The sequence below is a fragment of the Papio anubis genome, chromosome 11, assembly GCF_008728515.1.
Source record: "Papio anubis isolate 15944 chromosome 11, Panubis1.0, whole genome shotgun sequence".
Lineage (NCBI taxonomy): Eukaryota > Metazoa > Chordata > Mammalia > Primates > Cercopithecidae > Papio > Papio anubis.
In genome coordinates, this window is record NC_044986.1 from 91,432,629 (window position 1) to 91,453,712 (window position 21,084).

At 38.7% G+C, this 21,084-nt stretch overlaps 1 protein-coding gene across 33 annotated transcripts in view; it reads right to left on the reverse strand.

Moving 5' to 3' along the window:
- CREM (cAMP responsive element modulator) overlaps positions 1-21,084 on the reverse strand; it is an 86,884-nt gene that overhangs the window by 29,610 nt on the left and 36,190 nt on the right. For 16 of the 33 annotated variants that reach the window (XM_031652397.1, XM_031652396.1, XM_031652395.1 and 13 more), the window contains 2 exons: positions 4,093-4,190; positions 3,803-3,945 (listed from right to left, as the gene is read on the reverse strand). The exons of 4 other annotated variants lie outside the window; for them this stretch is intronic. In XM_031652397.1, the coding sequence (XP_031508257.1) occupies positions 3,803-3,945; positions 4,093-4,190 (241 nt within the window). Of the gene's footprint in view, positions 1-3,802; positions 3,946-4,092; positions 4,208-6,691; positions 6,837-6,984; positions 7,193-13,552; positions 14,042-21,084 lie in introns of those variants that run through there. 13 more of the 33 variants (XM_021943179.2, XM_021943174.2, XM_017962726.3 and 10 more) reach the window with 12 other exon arrangements.

Consider the following 21,084-nt stretch of genomic DNA (forward strand, 5'->3'; position numbering starts at 1 on the left):
ATTAGGAAGCTTCAAACATTTTAATTTCCTCAGTTGCTTTTACAAATTCATTCATTTACTGCATATCTTAACTGTCTTATGCAGCAAGTAACATTCTTTGTTCATTCTAAGGCTCTCTCTTCTCCTGCCATGTCTCGGGTATATGCTCCTGAGATAAAAGGCTTTCTTTGACCAGCATCGCTCAACTGTTATGCAACACACCTATCACTAAGATCTGTACTTCCAGCGAGGATTCTGCAGGTAGAGCTCACTTACTTGGTGTTGTAATAATGGATCCCTGTCTATTTTATGCTAGTTTTCCTATTCCCCAGGGAGTAGCCTATTCCAACTTTCACTTCTTAGTTTTTGTGATAATAGTAAGTCAATATAATAAGGCCAACTTCTGCCAAGTATCTTTCAACTATTAAAAACGTAACTGCTTGTATATGGGAAAACTTGAATATACTTTCTTCAACTTTGATACACATTTAGTTCTTTTAAACACCAGCTAACTCATTATTTCAAATTAAAAATAACTAATAAAATACTAATCTTGGAAAAAAAGAAAAGCAAAGTTTGGGAGAAAGCCATCCATGGATAAAGCTGAAGAATTAAACCTAAAAAAAATTTTTATAATAAAAGGTTATGAAACAGCATTAAAAGGGAAGGTGAAAGGGAAGGAAAAAACATTTACAGCTGAAAGGGAAGGAAAAAACATAGGAAAAGCTCCAGAAATTCTAGTAAAATAAATTCCTCTATTCTAAAAACCAAAGGACACTGGCAATTGTTTCCATTTCTAGACATTCTGCTACAACATTAAAGAACTAATATCTGCTAAGTCAGTTCTATAAGAAATAAGATCAATAAAAATGGATGTTGTGTATATAAGTATATGTTTACCCTCCAATTAAATGTCTTCTAAAAAGTTTGAATGTTGTTAGTATTCACTTATCAAAGAATTATCTACATAAATGTCACTAAATGTCCCCAAAATGCATTTTTAACAGAGGAAATTCACACTGTGTGAACCAATAAATGGCAATTTTTACCTGCAGACTATACACACAGAACTATAAATCCTTATCAAAATAATTTCTAGGATCATACTGTATAGGCTCAAATTAAGAAATCAAAGAAAGAAATAGTCCATGACTTCTTATGTGGCAAATACACAGATGTGCTTTTTTGTTTGTTTGTTGTTTTGAGACAGAGTCTCACTCCACTGCCCAGGCTGGACAGTGCAGTGGTGCAATCATAACTCACTGCAGCCTCAAACTCCTGGTCTCAGGCAATCCTCCCACCTCAGCCTCCTGAGTAGCTGGGATGAGCGCATACCACCACGCCCTGCTAATTTTTAAAATTCTTTTGTAGAGACAGGGTCTCACTCTATTGCCCAGAGTGGTCTCAAAGTCCTGGCCTCAAGCAACCCTCATGTCTAGACCTCCCAAAGTGCTGGGATTACAGGTGGGAGCCATCATACCTGGCCTAAGATCTAATTTCTAAAGATGCAGTTTTCTAGTTCTCAACCAGAATTCCTGACTCGGCTCCTCTCATCCCCCTACAGACACACAGAGTAAGGTCTAATGCCAGCCCCCTGCTGTGAGCAGGCACCAAGGACACAGGGAATGAAGCCATTGAGGCTGGTTGGAGGGAAAGTTCAATGAACATGAATGAGACAATGGTACACCTAACTTAATTTCTCTGTTTCATGCCAATAGTAGCATGCCTTTTTCCCCCTACTTTTACCCATTATCTCCTTTGTCTTCACAGGAACCCCAGAGTTTGGCAATTTAGTATTATTCCCACTTCAAAGACTAAAACCTGAGATGTGAATTTAATAAAGCTTCTTGCTCTGATCACTGAGTTTGCAAATGGCACAAAGATGGTTCCTTCCCCACATCATCTCCAGCTTCAACCCCAAACGTTTTCATAATTTCAAATTTTCAGCTAATAATCTAGACAAGTTAACCCTACAGCATCTGCTTCCCTATCAACTTGTAAAGGAATCACTGTTTCTATCAGAAGTCCTAAGCAGCATTAGGACATGCCAGAGAAATGTTACGATGACAGCATCTTAGTGGTCTCCAACACTTTGAGAAGTCTTAGTGTCATTTCAGCAGTCACTTCCAACCTTTTCCCTGTCATGACACAAACAGAACATGATGATATGTGTACAGCCCACTGGGGTGAGCAGATGGAGCTGCTCAAGGCCAGGGCTGACCAGCCAAGAGGTGCCAGCAGCTTCTGCCCAGCCCCTCTGGGGACGGAAGGACGAGGCACTCAGCACTCTCATAACCTGCATGCTGTGCTGCAGAGGCTCACCAGCAGGCCTTGCACATTAGCATACTCAGTTTTACAGTTCTAAAACCCACCAGAGATTCCCAGTGTGCCAGACAAAAGAGCATGTAAACAAAAGAAGTAATAAAAAAGTGACAATGTAAACCTCAAGGTCTATTTCTTACAGATGATGGGGAGTTTTCTTTTCCTAACACTGACTTTGGACAAGTCTACTGGGTGCCCTGTAGAAGGTGGGAATATACTACACCCCGGATCTACTAGGTATCATGGTAGGAGTTCCCCTCAATTACCAACAGAGAATGTATTTAATAGTTTACTACTGCAAATCTACCAATGCTATAAGAAAAACTCTAAAAAGCTCCAAAAAAAAAATGACTATATAAAGTCTTCTCATATATTAAAAATTGTAGCTTGTTTTAGTAGCCAGGACTTAAATTAAGACTTGAGATTTTTTTTCCTTGGTATTGCTACTTTTTAAAGGAAAAACAAAGAATATATCTAAAATCTCCATACCTTAATTGGATAAACACATTATTTAATATCACATATATTCCAGTACCTAAGTAGCTCTTTTTAAAGTCAGAAAACTAAAATCATGAATCTCTTCAACAATATGACTGCTGTCAATATATTCAGTGAATTACTTTGAAGGCCTAAGGTAGCAGAGTTTACAAAACTCACTTTACTTCATATTATAATTACATGGGAAACTGATTTGGACAATTTCCATGGACAATATATACTTCAGAAAGGACAGGGATATCACATTATTCCAGTACCTAAGTGGCTAGCTTAGGATATGTGATATCCCTATCCTTTCTCGTCCTTTTTCTTTTCTTTCTAGCTCTTGGTTTTTACTATTTTTATGTATCAAACATTTTTCATTTGGGAAAAAACTAGTGCTTTAATCAGAGCTAAAAGCACAGAATTAACAGTCCATTAAAATGCACAAGACTGAATGTGAATGTATCTGTTTATTTAGAACTTTTGGTGTGTAAAATTTCAAATAAAATTATCTATCCAATTGCTACAGTTTAAAAACTTAAATAATTTTTCCATTCTCTTTTAGGAAAAACTGTAGCACGAATTAACAGAGAGTAGTGAAACATTGAAAACATACTTTAGAAAACTCTTAGATTAGTAAGTATAGTATGTAATTGTGGGTAACAGAAGCCAACAAGAATGAAATACAGACATTTATGTTTGCATGCATCATAAAGACAACAAAAACAATATTTTACTAGAGATTAATATAAACATGTAAGTAGGAAAAAAATCCTCCCTTTATTTTTACTCCAAATTTTTCTTCTATATTCAGCAGTTAAAATTTTTACTTTTCAAAATTATATGATAGCTCTCAATACAAATATCTCACTTTTTAACATATACTTTCATTCAATGATACAGTTTAGGTATTGATGCACTTAAAAATGGAACAATTTAATGCCAAAACCTGAGTTGCTTCAATATAACTAGAGAAGACTTAAAGCTAGCACTGTATCATATCGAATTGCAGCATACATACTGTATTGCCCCGTGCTAGTCTGATATATGCTAGTTGGTACTGCCATGGTAGCAATGTTAGGCGGCGTTCCTTCTTCCTCTGATTTTTCTTCTTCAATCTTGGGAACACCAGGCACATCAGAGGACAGTTCATTCAGTATTTTCCTAAAATATAATTTAACAATGTAAGTCACTAAGATACATGAATGACTCTTAAAACAGAAAAGCTATAAAGGAAGAATTGATTTGATGAATAATTATTCTACCATTTTGGAAAAAGTATCTTTACAGTAGGAAACTTGGTTAACTTACCTATAAGAGGGTCTTCGTGAAAGGATTTCTCTACGTTTATGAGAATCAATTACACCTTCTGATTCTGCAGATTCATCTGTCTCTGCAATTGTTGCTACCTATAATACAAGATTTTCTGAAATGTATCATAAAATATATGTTCTTTTCCCTCATTCAAAAAATTGAGGCTAAGAGTCTGCGTGTGCAGCACTGAGCCAGGCACTGTGGAAGCAACCAAGCAATACAACACGGTGAATCTGCACTAAAGGAGTCTGGCTCAAGAAAGGAAGTGCAGACACAAACATTTCAGTTATAAAACAAACGTGTGTGGAAAGTAATGATACGGGTACTATATACTACAGAAATACAAGGGAAAGAGTGGTTGGGATGTCAAATGAGGCATTGCAGCAAAGAACAAAATGTAAAATACCCAAGACCTAAGCTCTCAACCTGAAAGTGCTCCTACGGATCCAGGAGGGAGCCAGCAAGGGGCCAAGGCAGAAGAGAGCTCCTGGATCACACTGCTGTCTCCACTCTCACACAGCTGGCACTGGCGTGAGCTGGGTCTTCACATTAGCCATCAGATAGGCCCAAGACAGAATATTTAAGTAGATAAGCAAGTCAGTAAGCAAGCCTGGGTAAAATTAGGATTTCTATTACAAGGAGTAAGTTAGGGTTTGGTGGTGGTAGGTCTTGAAGATCCAAATAAAGAATTTCTCCTTAAGAGAAAGATCAGAGTTTTAAGCATGATTTCATTTTTCAAGTCAAGTAATAATACAGTGATATGATTATTAAAGAAGTCAGAAAACTAAAACAATGAATCTCTTCAACAACATGACCGCTTTCGATATATTCAGTCAATTATTAATACTTTGAGGGCCTAGGGTAGCAGAGTTTACAAAACTCACTTCATATTGTAAGTACATGGGAAACTGATTTGGATAAAATCAAAAGAGCTTATCAAAATATCAACAATGCAAGCAAGAATATATACTTCCCAAAGTACACGGAGGTGTATATTCACCTTCACATGACTCCGCATCTTTGCTCATGAACGCCCCACACATAAGCACACACACTCAATCAACAGAACTTACTGAAAAAAATGTTGTTGCCTCAGATAATCATATATCACCACCAAATATTAAGTATTTATCACTTTACACCGGGCTCTCACACATCTGTCATAGAATCATAACAACTCCCTTAGGTGAGGTAGGCTATTAATTTATCTATTTTAGAAAAGGTGAAAATTAAAGTTCATGCAGAGGGATTAAGTATTCTAGGACAAGATCCACTGGCACCTCTTTCTACAAGGACAATTAAATCATTCACTTAACAAAATCCAAACAAAGCCTACTGAATATAAGAGAATACTTTCTTTCAGCTGGGTGCTCTGGCTCACACCTGTAATCCAGCACTTTGGGAGACTGAGGCAAGAGGATCACTTGAGGCCAGGAGCTCAACACCAACCTGGGTAACATACTGAGAATTCTGTCTCTATTAAATAATAAAAATAATACACAATACTTTCTTCCAATACCAGCCAGGTTAAAACTCAGTAGAAATATGTGGACCCCAATAAAAGGCGTAAAACAAAGAAGAGGTAGGAAAGACTTTCTTGTTTTATAATTAGTGTCAGAAAGAGTTAGAAACTCTTGGAATCAGGGGCCATCACAGGAAAAAAAGATAATGATGAGAATTATTCTTACACTTTTGGGCAATACAGGAGAAGATACCCATGCCACAAAGATAATCAAGCTTTTACCATATGTGAATTTGTCACGTCAGGTATCTTGTTGCCACTCTCATCGTTCTCCTGTGATAAACTACTTGAACACGCGGGAAAAGGACTACACTATGTATATGTGTCTCCCTTTTCCTCACAGATTTTTTTTTGTCATCAATTAGGTTCAGATAATTTCAGCATTTAAAGGATAATAACTGACCTTAAAAAGGAACAAAAATAAATTCAGTAATTAAGATGCATACTTTAAAAAAATGCATACTTAATAATTTACATCTATTGATGGAAAAAAATGTTTTACCTTCAAGAAATGTTAAGGGTAAAATACATCTCTGGATCACAACCACAATAATAATTATATCTACAAAAGCCAAGGTTTAATCTGAGAGGGATACATCAATAAAATCATCTTACTAAGAATTATGTATACCGAATTTTAAATAAATTTGTATCTACCTACTAAGGTGATTATTCACGAAAACAGCATCAATACTATAATCTTTATATTACTGTGTTTATCAGACATCTTCTCTGAAGAACCCTCAAAATATTTTTCAGCACCCTTGGGGAGCACCACTAAATAAATCTGAGTTTGAACACAGAAAACCAATGTGAAGAAGACATGAACTGCTCATCTGCAATTACTCAGTCCCCAAATGAAGAGCTGACAACAAAGCTGCAGCTCTGAAGTGAAACCTACGTACCTAGCAGGACACAGAGTACCTTATGCAAGGAAAAGAGATTCCTCCAAATATCTAATAAAAAGATTTGTGCATAAAAGCTTCATAAAGAAAAATGATAAATGAATTAGTGAAAGAGAAAAAAATGGCTCAAGAAAGTAAAAGAGAAACCATCCGGGAAGGAAGTTAAGCTGAACAGTGTGTATTTGTGGTGACTGAATAACCAATGGCTGTGGTGTATGAATTACTCCCTGAACATGTATAGTTTGGCCCGAAGGTAACTGCACTAGAATTACAGCTGGGGAGCCTCTTCTGGTGCCTGATCCAGCTACAGAAACCTGCCAAAACGATCACCATTGAGGATTAAAGTTGGATCTTTTTTGTTATTGTTTTTGCTTATTTTTAAGCAATACCACTCACTAATATGGCTGCCCTACTTCTCTTTATCCTGCTCCTGAGAAATGACAAACCAGCTAGGATACTTACCATCGGGAGGTGGTTACTGTCCTGTAACAGTCATTTTCTGATGTGACAGATATTAAGAAACACATGCTCCTTATCACTTTTGGTGCCCATACTTCGGTGGCTAAGAATGTTCCAAGCACAAAGTTCTAAAGCAGTTAAACTACCTCACTACGACCTCACGACTACTAACAGTGAAGCCTTTCTTAGGCCAGCATATAAACTATCTTCTCTAACTTCTTCAGAGAAATTGGAGATAGAACTTAAATATGGTTTTTTTTTGTTTTTTTTTTTTTGAGACGGAGTCTCGCTCTGCTGCCCAGGCTGGAGTGCACTGGCATGATCTTGGTTCCCTGCAAGCTCCGCCTCCCAGGTTCAAGCCATTATCCTGCCTCAGCCTCCTGAGTAGCTGGGACTACAGGCGCCCACCACCATGCTGGGCTGATTTTTTTATTTTTAGTAGAGACAGGGTTTCATTGTGTTAGCCAGGACGGTCTCGATCTCCTGACCTTGTTATCTGCCCGCCTTGGTCTCTCAAAGTGCTGGAATTAGAGGCATGAGCCACCGCGCCTGGCCAGTGCATTATTTTTATTAAATGTGTGACATACGATATTCTAGTGTTACTCTAGATGTAAGCTGATGCTTTGATTCTAGACTGATAAAAATCACAGTCACTGTTATGCCCTTATAACCACTAAAAAGGCATAGGCTGAAGAAATTCCAGGACCTTTCAAGCCCCTGGTGTCTCTGACCCAGAGAAAGCTCATGCCTTCAAGGCTGGTGAGGCCTCTGGATACTTTTCGTCTCCCTAGCTCAAGCATCCAGAGAGGCCAGAACTATCACTTAGCTTTGGGTAGAGATCAGTACAACAGCCATCTTCTCACTACTTCCCTGAGTTCCTTCAACAGAGATCCCTACCAGAAAGCACGATACTACCACTCCTCTAGACTCAAAACCTGCCAGGTTTTCTAATTAGTAAACACCTCTGTCCTATAGGCCAGCATAATTTCAGAAACTTTGACTCATTTTACTAAGATTCACTATTCATTATGACTTACTCAAGAGTCAAAGACTTTGGAAATAAGTCACCAGTGTCTATCATGTGCGGTTAGTAGAACCACAGGATCTAAAACAATTTTTCAAGGAAGATTTTGTGTGTGACTTCACTTTGAAGAACACCAATGATTTCCAACTTATATTAATACCTGAAAATAATTATTAAAAACTGTGTTTATAACAAATAACTAAGATTTATTTACAATATCATTCCCTTGGAAAACAAACTTCTCTGGCAATCCAAAAGTTAAAACATGTTTTATCCGTCAAGAGAACCTAGGTGTTGAGCATTGTACTAGGTGCACTAGTAGAAAGTAGAATAAAACTAGCACCTAAGAAACAACAGCACGCCGAATAGTATAGAACTAATTGCTCCACTTTAGAGGCCTTGAATATCATAGGAGTACAGAATAGAAAGATCAGTATGGGCCCAAACAGTAAGTGAGGGCTTTGTGTAGGTGCCAGAGCGTGAGTGAAGGCTTGATCTAAACCTAGATAACAGTTGGACAGATAGTGAGAAACCAGGACAGAGGCAACCAATACGTAGCCTACAGGGAAAATTCAGCTCACTTACCCCTAGAGTATTATCGTCCAGTTTAGATTCCAGGGAAAAGAAAAACATCATCCCATTATGGAACCAGTAGATTTAACAACTACAAGTTTTAAAACATGGGATTTATTCTACAAATGTTTCCAGCACAAAAGGCAACTCTGTATGAATTATAAAAAGGCAGCCACCTCTATGGTGACTAACTCCCAAAAGATAACTCTTTCTCCTCACAACTAATTCTCAAATATTTTAGTCTCAGGGCATCTTTACACTCTTAAAAATTACTGATGACTTCAAAGAGCTTTTGTTTCTGTGATTCATATTCAGTAGAAGGCTGGTAAACACTTAATAACTAGATCTTAAGAAGGAGGAACACTGACTTGTGGTGTTTGCTCATTTCTGTGATGTAAATACTCCTACTATGGCTGATTTCAAGCTGCCAGTGGATGACATTGAACACAAAGCCGGATAAAGATTATACAATTGGCTTTCACTGGTACAAGCCAGCTGTGCACACTACTGGTTATATCTGTTGATATTTAACATATTGGAAATTAAAACAGAAATTTAAAAAACACTTAGTAACTCATTTTAAAATAATATATGCTACCATAAATAACATTTTATGAAAAATGATATTTTCAAAAAAATGAGAAAAGTAGCACTATTTTACATCTTTACAAATTATTTTAAGGTCAGATTTAACTGAAGACAGCTAGATTCTCATATCTACTTCTACAATGAATCTGTTGCAATATGTTGCTTTAGTTGGTATATGAAGAAAATCTGGGCCTCACATAGACTCATGTTAGAAAAAGGGAGGAATATTATAATAGCGGCTGTAGAAAATCATGGATATTCTTCATCGATACACCAAAACTTGACAACTGGTTGTCTCTTAAGGGTTAATTGCAATGTACAATCTGAGACTGTATCAATTACATTAAAATCCATTGATCTGTCTTGTACTTTGGATGAATTTTTTACTCACATAAGATTTTGTAACATCCTGAAGTATTCATTTGGAAAATACTGGCTCACTGAGTTCAGGAGATCTTCCAAATGTGGATGCATTTCATGACACACTATTATAAATCACATTTCATTAAAGTATAACCAGTTTGATCAGAAAACTATGAATATTGTCAAGCTCACAATGGCAGATGGCAGATTTTCCAAAATTCAAAGTTTTGCCTTAAAAGCTTGTGACAATAAACACCATGAGTTGTTTCCCTTGAACTGACAAGCTCACTTCATTTGTTTTTGAGGAAATGTCTTCAAGTTTGAATAGCCATCATTTGGCAATTAGTCATTCTTTTGAAGAAAATGATGTTCTGTGGAAAAACGGGCAGTTAATTCATCTTGGCACTCAGATAACACACGTGCTTTTCCTCAAGAACACCACGGGTCTTCAGGACGCAGCAGGGGTGCTTTCTGTGGCTGTCCTACTTCAGGACACAGAATATCAAAACAGCATGTACTCAGAGTCAAGGTTTAATACAATGGTAATTTTTACTGCTTCATCAAAGGTATTCTTAAGTAAAACTGACTTAAAAAAAAAAACTGCAAGTGGATGGCAGTGAAGAATATAGTGAATACTAATACAGTTTGTGTCACTGACTTAAGGCACCAACAATGTACCACTCCCCCACCACCACTGTTTTTGCACCATCAGTGCAGATATCAAAACAGAGAAAAAGAAAAATAACATCTTAGCATTACTGTAAAAATGGTTTTGATCTAGCAAGCCTCATGAAAGTGTCTCAGAGTCACCCCCAGGGTTCTGCACACCACACTTTGAAAACAGTTATTCCACTCTAATCTAGCCCCTACCATCCTGGCTTTCAGCTTAAAGAACTGCTCAGACAGGCTGAGATTTCAGCTCCAATAGAGCAGCAGAGACAAAATAAACATATCCAGTAACCCTGACAGAGCCTGTATGTCAGAAACTGGCAAAATGGAAATTATACTTTATAACTACATAAAACAAAAGAAAAAAAAATAACACAAAGAGAAGACTTCATTGACCAGCTTCTGTCCCATCAGTTCAGGAAACTGAGACATGATCTTTACTGCCAGATTCCGGACTGAGCTCTCTGGAGGACCCAGTGCTCCACCACCACTTCTACCACCCACCACCACGTGCAGGGACAATCCACAGGTAAGTAAGGAGGGTGGAGTGACTTGATTTTCCTCTCTGTTCCTTTCCTTTTTAAAAAATGCAGTCACATAGCTGGGTGGTGGAAATTTCTGAAGATACCACATTTTATCAAATCAAAATAATTTTCTATTTAGAATTAAGGAGCTCCCAAAGATACCTTGTCAGATACCCAATGGCTCTCAAAGTTTTACTCTTTTTTCCAAATACATAGAATAAGGTATCTGAAGACAATGAACTTGAAACTATAGGGGGAAATCCAGGGGTCCTACAAGTATTCTCACAAACTAGACCTATGGGTTGAGATGGCAGGTGGTGTCCACATTCACTTTTTGTGGGGAAATGCCCAGCTTCAAAGAAATCAGATTATTCTGGAGAACAGAAAAACAATTTAACAAAGATTCATGGGTGTCTGATAGGCATAAATCATCCTTTACATTGCTTTAATCATCTTTCAAGTACAACTCTCAGAATTTTAATTAAACAATAGCTCTATCAAAAACGGCTAAGTCCTCACGCCTGTAATCCCAGCACTTCAGGAGGCCGAGGCAGGAGGATCACCTGAGGTGAGGAGTTCAAGACCAGCCTGACCAATATGGTGAAACCCCCTCTACTAAAAATACAAAAATCAGCCGGGTGTGGTTGTGCGCACCTGTAATCCCAGCTACTTGGGAGGCTGCAGCATGAGAATTTCCTGAACCCAGGAAGTGGAGGTTGCAGTGAGCTGAGATCATGCCACCGCACTCCAGCCTGGATGACAGAGCAAAACTCTGTCTCAAAAAAAAAAAAAAAGGCTTGGTTCAGAATACCTGATACAGAAAAAGAACTTGTACCTGCTAACATAAACCATATTCCGACAATTCTGGAGATGGGTTATACAGATTCTGTAACTACAAGGAAACTTCTATATGTCCAAACTCTAGGCAGACCAAAAGCTCACGAGACAATTTTTTCATTAAACTGCTAAAATAAAGGCCGAGAACCTGCACAAATGACGCACCTGGAGGTAGAATTCAAATGTCTCCTTTTAAAAAAGAAAACCCTTAGATCTGGAGAATTATCATTCTACATTCTCACTGGTTTGGCCAAAACTTATAAGCAAGAGTGTCAAGCTTATAATTATACTGGTAGAGTTAATAGGTTAAACTCCACCATTATTATTCATCAAAAAAATTCACATGGCTTCCTACCCTTAACATCTAAGCACTATTATACTGAGTGCGTAGGGCTATAGCTGAGTACATGGCTGCCTGTGAAGTAGGGTATGGTACACAGATGGCATGGAGGGAAGAAGGGCAGTGAAAGATCCAATAACATGCATGGTATCCCCAAAGACAAAATAGGTAAATAAAGAAGCATCTTTTTTGATTTGTGCAAGGTGATGGATTCAGTTTTAGGGAGCCTAAGCCACTAAAATGGCAGGGCAACAGCAGGACCACCAGGTGGAAATGTTCCACAGGCAAGGAGAATTAGGGGACTGGTTATTGGATTAGAGCCCAGATAAGAAATAAACATCTGAGGCTGGGTGCAGTGGCACACGCCTGTCAACACTTTGGGAGGCCAAGGCAGGCAGATTGATTGAGGTCAGGAGTTCAAGACCAGCCTGGCCAACATGGTGAAGCCCCATCTCTACTAAAAATACAAAAATTATCCAGGTGTGGTAGCATGTGCCTGTAATCCCAGCAACTGGGGAGGCTGAGGCGTGAGAATTGCTTGAACCTGGAAGGTGGAAGTTGCAGTAAGCTGAGACCACACCACTGCACTTCAGCCTCAGCGACAGAGCGAGAGTCTGTCTCAAAGAAAAAAAAAAAAGAAGAAGAAGAAGGAGGAGGCTGCGCATGGTGGCACATGCCTGTAATCCCAGCATTTTGGGAGGCCGAGGTGGACGGATCACTTGAAGTCAGGAGTTCAAGACCAGCCTGGCCAACATGGTGAAACCCCATCTCTACTAAAAATATAAAAATTAGCCAGGTGTGGTGGCACATGCCTATAATCTCAGCTACTTGGGAGGCTAAGGCAGGAGAATCACTTGAACCCAGGAAGCAGAGGTTGCGGTGTGCCGAGATCGTGCCATTGCACTACAGCCTGGGTAACGGAGTGAGACTCAGTCTCAACAAAAAAAAAAAAAGAAGAAGAAGAAGAAGATCCTTGTAATATAAACAAGGAGGAATCTACAAAGTATTATAATTACTTTATTCATAAGTAGGGTTCTAAAGAAGCCCTGGAAACAGAAAGGAATTAAAAAGTCTTTCCTAAAAGACACACAAGGAGACAAACCAAAGTTCACTTGAACTAAAATATGCATATCACAGGCAGAAATAGAGAAATCTTTCTTATAAACATCAAAAACACATCATATTTATGAATTAACCCTTCTATTTGCTGAATATCTATTGGGAGCTTGTCGTGGGCTATTCTAGACAGTGGGAATACAGCAGTGAATGAGAGTAAGTCGCTGCTCTCCCAGATTAGAAGACAGAAATAGATGAGGAAATAATTTGGGTGGTGCTCCACTCTTAAAAGAACAGTAAAGCAGAATAACAGATTTGAGAGTGACAAAGCAGGGGCTGGGGGTGGTGTGGGAAGAGGCTATTTGTTGTAGATAATTTCTCAGAGGAGGGAATGTTTGCACAAAAAGCCTAAATGAAGAGAAGGAAAAAGTGATACCAAGATCTATGAATAATTTATCACATTCCAATAACCAAGTAGGCAACTGCTCAAAAAACTAAAACATAAAATGGATGTTATTTTATATTTCACAATTTTTACCCCTCTTTTCATGAGGCTTTAAAAGTGTGTAGAAGGTACTTATAGTAGACATCATTTACCTTTTCTTCCACATCCGTTGAAGAATAATCCTCCTCTATAGGACGCCTGAAACATAGATTATGCTGATGCCACCACATCCACCGAAAATCCCACTATAAACAGTACTTAATCTGAAGAAATAAGGTAAGATGATGCAATTGACAGCCTTACTTGGCTTTGCAATAAAAAAAAAAAAAACCCTAATAATGACACTTATAACTGGGAAAACCTCACAGCGTTGTAACACAGCATTTGATTAGCACCTAGTGGACTAGCTCTGACCCGTAGCTAGGTTCCCTCAAGATGGGGTTTATGATGTCATAGTATAGCTGCACACGTCACAGAGCTACTAGACCTGCATTCAAGACAATTAATAAAGGATTTTAAAATGTGAATTCACAATATAGCAGACTGCTCTATCAACTCTGCTCCTGAAAAATCAAATCTTTGTACTACCTAGTTTAAGGACTACAATAAAAATACACTAACAAGCTAAGCAAAAGCTGAAAACTATCTTGATGTTTATGTATTAAGACAGGATTCTCAACAGTCTGTTCTATGAGGGAAAAAGCATTTAAAAGAATATTTCAAATGTTTTAAAGCTGAAAATTATAAGAATATATACCTGAATAAAGATGTAAAATATTCCACTTTAATTTTTTTTCTCCCCCCGAGACGGAGTCTTGCTCTGTCGCCCAGGCTGGAGTGCAATGGTGCTATCTCGGCTCACTGCAACCTCTGCCTCCTGGGTTCAAGCAATTCTCCTGCCTCAGCCACCTGAGTAGCTGGGATTACAGGCATGCGCCACCACGCCCGGCTGATTTTTGTATTTTTAGTAAACACAGGGTTTCACCATGTTGGCCAGGCTGGTCTTGAACTCCTGACCTCAGGTGATCCGCCCACCTTGGCCTCTGAAAGTGCTGGGATTACAGGTGTGAACTACCGTGCCTGGCCTACTTTAATTTTTAAAAGTCATACTTGATTGTGCTGAGTAAGACAAACACTAAATGAAAAATGTAGTTGGTCTTCATTTTGGTTATATTGAGTGACTTCCTTCCCATTAAAGTGTTTTTTGTTTTTGGTTTGAGACAGAGTCTAGCTGTTGCTCAGGCTGGGGTTCAGTGACACAATCTTGGCTCACTGCAACCTCCACCTCACAGACTCAAGCAATCCTCCTGCCTCACCCTCCCGAGTGGCTAGTGGCTGGTGGCTGAGATTACAGGTGCCCGCCACCACGCCCAGGTAATTTTTTTTTTTCTTTTTTTTTGATACGGACTCCTGTTCTGTCGCCCAGGTTGGAGTGCAGTGGTGTGATCTGGGCTCACCGCAACCTCTACCTCCTGGGTTGAAGCGATCCTCCTGTCTCAGCCTCCAAGGAGCTGGGATTACAGGTGTCCATCACCACACCCAGTTAATTTTTGTAATTTTAGTAGAGACGGAGTTTCACCATGTTGGTCAGGCTGGTCTCGACTGCTGGCCTCAGGTAATCTACCCGCCTTGGCCTCCCAAAGTGCTGAGATTACAGGTGTAAGTCACCACGTCTGGCCTAGGTGGTTTTTGTTTTGTTTAGTTTTTAAGATAGTGTGGCTAACAAATTGCAAAATCAATGTAGTTAAATTTTACCTTAAGAATATATGTTGAAAATATTTGTTAAAAAGAGATTAGCCAAGTACGATATTATTTCTATATTTGCTATCCATTATCTTCTAAAGAGATGTTGTTGTTGCCTCCAATCCCTTTTTTATGTATAGCACATAAGCTGAAATCCATAATCTAAATTAAAAAGGGGGAAGAGGATCATTGTTTCTGATACTGTAAACGTAAATGGTCAAATTTCATGTTTCTAAAAAATTCACTTCTTGAAAGCAAAGCAAGTATTAGAATTTGGTCATTCTTAACTATCCAGAAGAGTTTAAATAATCTATTTTGATAATACTTCCAGTAACCACTTAAATTAAAATTAGGGTTCTTTATCCTTTGAAAACAGTGCTCTAGCTAATCTTTTTTTTCTTCTGAGTTAATCCTTATGGTATCTTGGATTTCCTATTTATAGTATTTGGGGCATCATTTTATATTCTAACCAATATGAGACATGTTTCACTTATTATTATATATATATTAAAGTACTATAGAAATGAACATGATCTTTATAGAAGTCAAACTCTTTTAGCTCTGGAAGGAACTTTTGGAAGTCAATCTCATATTTGGTTTCAGTAAGAAGGAAACTGATCATAATTTGCTAGCCAAATGTATTTCAAAATAATAAATACACATAAAGAATTTGCAATTAAGATCCTAAGCCAAAAAAAGACTTTTTATGCAACAGACCTCATATAAGGGCAAACAGTAGATATTAAAATTGCTCTTAACAGTAATATGGATCATTTCTAATAATGAACAGGAAATGTTCTTGCCAAAAGCTAAAAAACAGGGAATGAATGCCTACAAACCACTTTTCAAAACTCTCATGTTAATCTTTATTTCTAACCTAAACCAACTCTTTATTGTAGTATCTATGAAACAGCCAAACTGCAATTTATATGAATTATGCTGATTATCATATTCCTTCTACCAATCACTTGGTATAAGTCTAACGAGTACTGACTTGACAAAAACCACCATAGAAAAACAGTATAGAAAAATAGTAACGATAAAATGTGGTACATACCTACAATAAAATATTATTCAGCCTAAAAAGCAAAGTCCTGTCACATGCTACAAAATGTTAACGACATTATGCTAAATATGTCAGTCACAAAAAGACAAAATACTGCATGATTCCACCTATAGGAGGTATCTAGTCAAATTCAGAGAAACAGAAAGTAGAATGGTGGTTACTAGTGGCTGAGGGAAAGGGTAATACCAAGAGGCAGTTGTTTAATGGGTGCTTAGTTCTAGATCTGCAAGATAAAAAAAGTTCTGGAGATCTGTTTCATGAAAATGTTACTTAACATCATGAACTGTACACTTAAAAACTGTTAACATGGGCCAGGCGTGGTGGCTCATGCCTGTAATCCCAGCTCTTTGGGAGGCCAAAGCGGGTGGATTGTGAGGTCAGGAGATCAAGACCACCCTGGCTAACACAGTGAAACCCCATCTCTACTGAAAATACAAAAAATTACCTGGGAGTGGTGTCACATGCCTGTAGTCCCAGCTACTCAGGAGGCTGAGGCAGGAGAATCGCTTGAACCCAGGAGGCGGAGCTTGCAGTGAGCCAAGATCGCGCCACTGCACTCCAGCCTAGGTGACAGAGCGAGACTCCATCTCAAAAAAAAAATTTTTTTAATGCTAACATGGTAAATTTTATGTTAGATATTTTTCCCACAATAAAAAATTTTAATAACTATAGCCCCAAATTTGATGGATATGATAATTAACTGGCTTTTCGCCAAGAAAACACTCATTAAATTGATTTTACTAAATTGCAATGAGACTGATGCTCATCATCTTAAATGATATAATTCTAAAACTCTGGACTCTCTCGTACTCCTGACCCGAGAATTATAGTGCAACAAATACAATGGCTGTTGGTGCCAAGAATTATATGGAAACAATTCCTAATGCATCGAAATGAGTAAAATTTAAATTTTCTATGACTTCACACATCCAGGGTCAGAAGCTGAACTGGGATCTAAATTTGAAACTGTCTTCTCTGCCACTGAATAATGGAGTAACAGAGTAACAGTATATATGTATCCATAGTACACATAGTGCAAACACACACACACAGAAGTATAAATTGTTATAAACTATATATATATATATATGGGGAGACAAGACAGCATATATTCATTATCACTCTTAATGAACTATGGATTTTTCTAGGTAATGTTCTCTGAGATTGTCTGGTTAAACACTGAGCACCTATGCATTTCAGGTGATAAATGGTGGAGTGGTCAATGGACTCTAAACACAGACTGCCTGGGTTCTAATCTTGGCTCTGCCTTTCCTAGCTGTATGATCTGAAACAAGTGACTTAGACTCTCTGTGCCCTGTTTTCCTCAGGTGCAAATGGTTATGAAAACAGTACCTTTCTACAGGGTTGTGAAGATTTAGTCAATACGTGTAAGGCACTTAGAACCGTATCTGGCGGCCTGGCCCGGTAGCTCATACCTGTAATCTCAGCACTTTGTGAGGCCAAAGACTTTTTATGTGAGGCAAAAAGACTTTTTATGCAACAGACCTCAAGATCAGCCTGGCCAACATGGTGAAACCCCGCCTCTACTAAAAATACAAAATTAGCTGGGTGTTGTGGCACACGCCTGTAATCCCAGCTACTCAGGAGGCTGAGGCAGGAGAATCACATGAACCCGGGAGGTGGAGATAGTAGTGAGCCAGGATAACACCATTGCACTCCAGCCTGGTCAACAAGAGTGAAACTTCGTCTCAAAAAAAAAAAAGAACAGTGCCTAGCACATACCGAATATTCAATAAAAGTTCACTTTTGTTATTCTTATTCTTATTATTGCTACATTTTACTCAAATAATTTGGTCAACAAAGTACAGCTTAGATAACATACATGTATATTAAACCCTTTGATTTTAAAGGATTAAATGTATAAAAATCATCCCCAAAATGGAGGCAAGGAAAGAAGATTTATATAAAAGATGTCAAAATCAGAATCATTTTGACAAAGCATATAATACAGTTGGATGCTTGTCCCCTCCCAATCTCATGTTGAAATATAATCCTCAATGTTGGAGGTGGAGCCTAGTGGGAGGTGTTTGGGTCATGGTGAGTTCTCGCTCTAGTAGTTCTGAGAGCTGGTTGTTGAAGAGTGTGGCACCTCCCCTCTCTCTTGCTCCCTCTCTCTCCATGTGATACCCTGGCTCCCCCTTCTCCAGCTGCCATGATTTGAAGCTTCCGGAGGTTTCCCTAGAAGCAGATACTGGTGCCATGCTTCTTGTGCAGCCTGCAAAACCGTGAGCCAAAACAAACTTCTTTTCTTTATACGTTATCCAGCCTTAGGTATTTCTTTTCCTTTTATTTTATTTATTTATTTTGAGATGGAGCCGCGCTTTGTGGCCCAGGCTGGAAAACAGTGGTGCAATCTGGCTCACTGCAACTTCCGCATTCAGGGCTCAAGTGATTCTTCTGCCTCAGCCTCTGGAGTAGCCGGGATTACAGGCACCTGCCACTACACCCAGCTAATTTTTGTATTTTTTTGGTAGAGAGGGGGTTTCACCATGTTGGCCAGGCTGGTCTCGAACTCCTGAGCTCAAAAAATCCACCCAACTCAGGCTCCCAAAGTGCTGGAATTACAGGCATGGGCCACTGCCCCAGCCCGGTACTCCTTTATAGCAATGCAAAGCAGACTAATTTAACACAGCCAGGCCAAATTGCATCTTTAAGTTGTTTTCAGTTCCAGTCCAACGGTCAGAGTACATAAATAGTAAAGTCTAAGAGTTTAGCTCCTTACAAAAATTATAACACAGTTTGGTCTTACCATGAAATCTGAAATAGTTACAAATTATATTGTAGATTTTTATGCCCAAAATGGCCTGCAATGTTCTAAAATATCTAGGAGAAATCTAAAGTACCTAAATTAAGAAGCATAAAACATAACCATTTTAAGCAAGCTCCTGACATCCCGGAACTTTGCTTATAAAACAACTATAAAAAATTAGCTTTTCTCCTCTATACCCTCTGGAGGCCTACTAAGCATAGTAGATTACAATGTCACAAGAAAACATAGTTACTTACAAAGGATTCCGAATACAATATATTTTAAAACCAGCATAAGCCACTTCATCTTAAAACCTAATTACTACCATTTTAATTTTAAGATCAAGGCAGGTCACTATGAGGATAAAAGCAAGCATTTATTGCACATTGACCAGATGCCAAACTCTGCTTGTGCTTCACACAAATCATCTCATTTAATCTAGTATTTTCCATGTTTTAGGTAAAGAAAGCAAAGATCAAATGATTAGTCTTAATACTTAAAACTGCATAAAATTAGTATCAACTTTAGTATTAAAATATAGTATGAAAAATACCTTCAACACTAGTTTTAAGTAAACAAGCTAAATTTAATTCAAACCGAGTATACATGTATAAATTAGGGCTCTTTTTGTTTATTTTGTTTTGAGATAGGTTCTTGCTGTGTCATCCAGGCTACAGTGCAGTGGCATAATTTCGGCTCACTGTAGCCTCAACTTCCCAGGCTCAAGCAATCCTCCCACCTCAGCCTCCTGAGTAATTTGAACTACAAGTGCATGCCACCACACTCAACTAACTGTTGGTTTTGTTTTTGTTTTTGTTTTTTGAGACAGAGTTTCACTGTTGTCACCTAGGCTGGAGTGCAATGGTGCGATCTCAGCTCACTGCAACCTCCGCCTCCCGGTTTCAAGCGATTCTCCTGCCTCAGCCTCCCGAGTAGGTGGGATTACAGGTGCCCACCACCAAGCCTGGCTAATTTTTTGTATTTTTAGTAGAGACAGGGTTTTACCATGTTGTTGGCCAGGCTGGTCTCAAACTCCTGACCTCAGGTGATCTGCCTGCCTCAGCCTCCCAAAGTGCTGGGATTACACATATGGGCCACTGCTCCTGGCCTAAGTTTTTTATTTTTCGTAGAGACATGTTCTCCCTATGTTGTCCAGGCTGGTCTTGAACTCCTGTGCTCAAGCAATCCTCTCATCTCAGCCTCCCAAAGTGTTGGCATTACAGGCATGAGCCATCATACCTGGCCTCTTTTTATGTATGAAGCAGTAAACAAGCCCTTGGAGATGAGAAAATGAGAAAGCTCTAGGAACAAAAGACAGTGGAGACCAACTTACAAAGGCAATACCTACCATGGTATATTACCATATCCAATAGTAAATATGCACACATTTATTATTTTTGTTCTCTATTTTTATTTTTGTGTTTTGTTGTTTTGAGACAGGGTCTTGCTCTGTCACCCAGGCTGGCGTGTGGTGGCATGATCATGAATCACTGCAGCTTCAATCAACCTCCAGGGCTCAAGAGATCCTTCCACCTTAGCCTCCTTAGTAGACAGTACTACAGGCAAGTGCCACCATGCCTGGCTAATTTTTTTTTTTTTTTTGTAGAGATGGAGTCTTACTTTGTTGCCCAGGCTGGTCTTGAACTCCTGGGCTCAAGCAATCCTCCTGACTTGGCCTCCCAAAGTGCTGGGATTACAGGCATGAGCCACTGCTCCTCGCCCATTAATTATTATTTTGTATTTGATTTTACTTTCTGGTGGTCATGGTTTACTGCTGCCCTAAGAAAGTGTTTAATCTCACAACTGGGCAAATTGAGCTCAGGTGGTCAGAAAAACTTAAAATAATTCCTGCTTTTTCAACCAAATTTGCTACAACTGGCCTCTACTATGGCCTCTGAGAAGCCCAGGCTTCAGTACTGCCTGAAGCAGCCTGTGTAAGATTTTAGATTCTGGACTCTTTCTTTGTAAAGGATGACAGCAGCTTCCTAGAGAGGGTGTCTCACACTGATAGGCAGAGAGACAAGCAGGAGAGAAAGACGGCAAGGAAAGCATGTGGAAGTTAGAGATATACCTTTCAGATGTTCTTTACATTTTGAATTGACAGA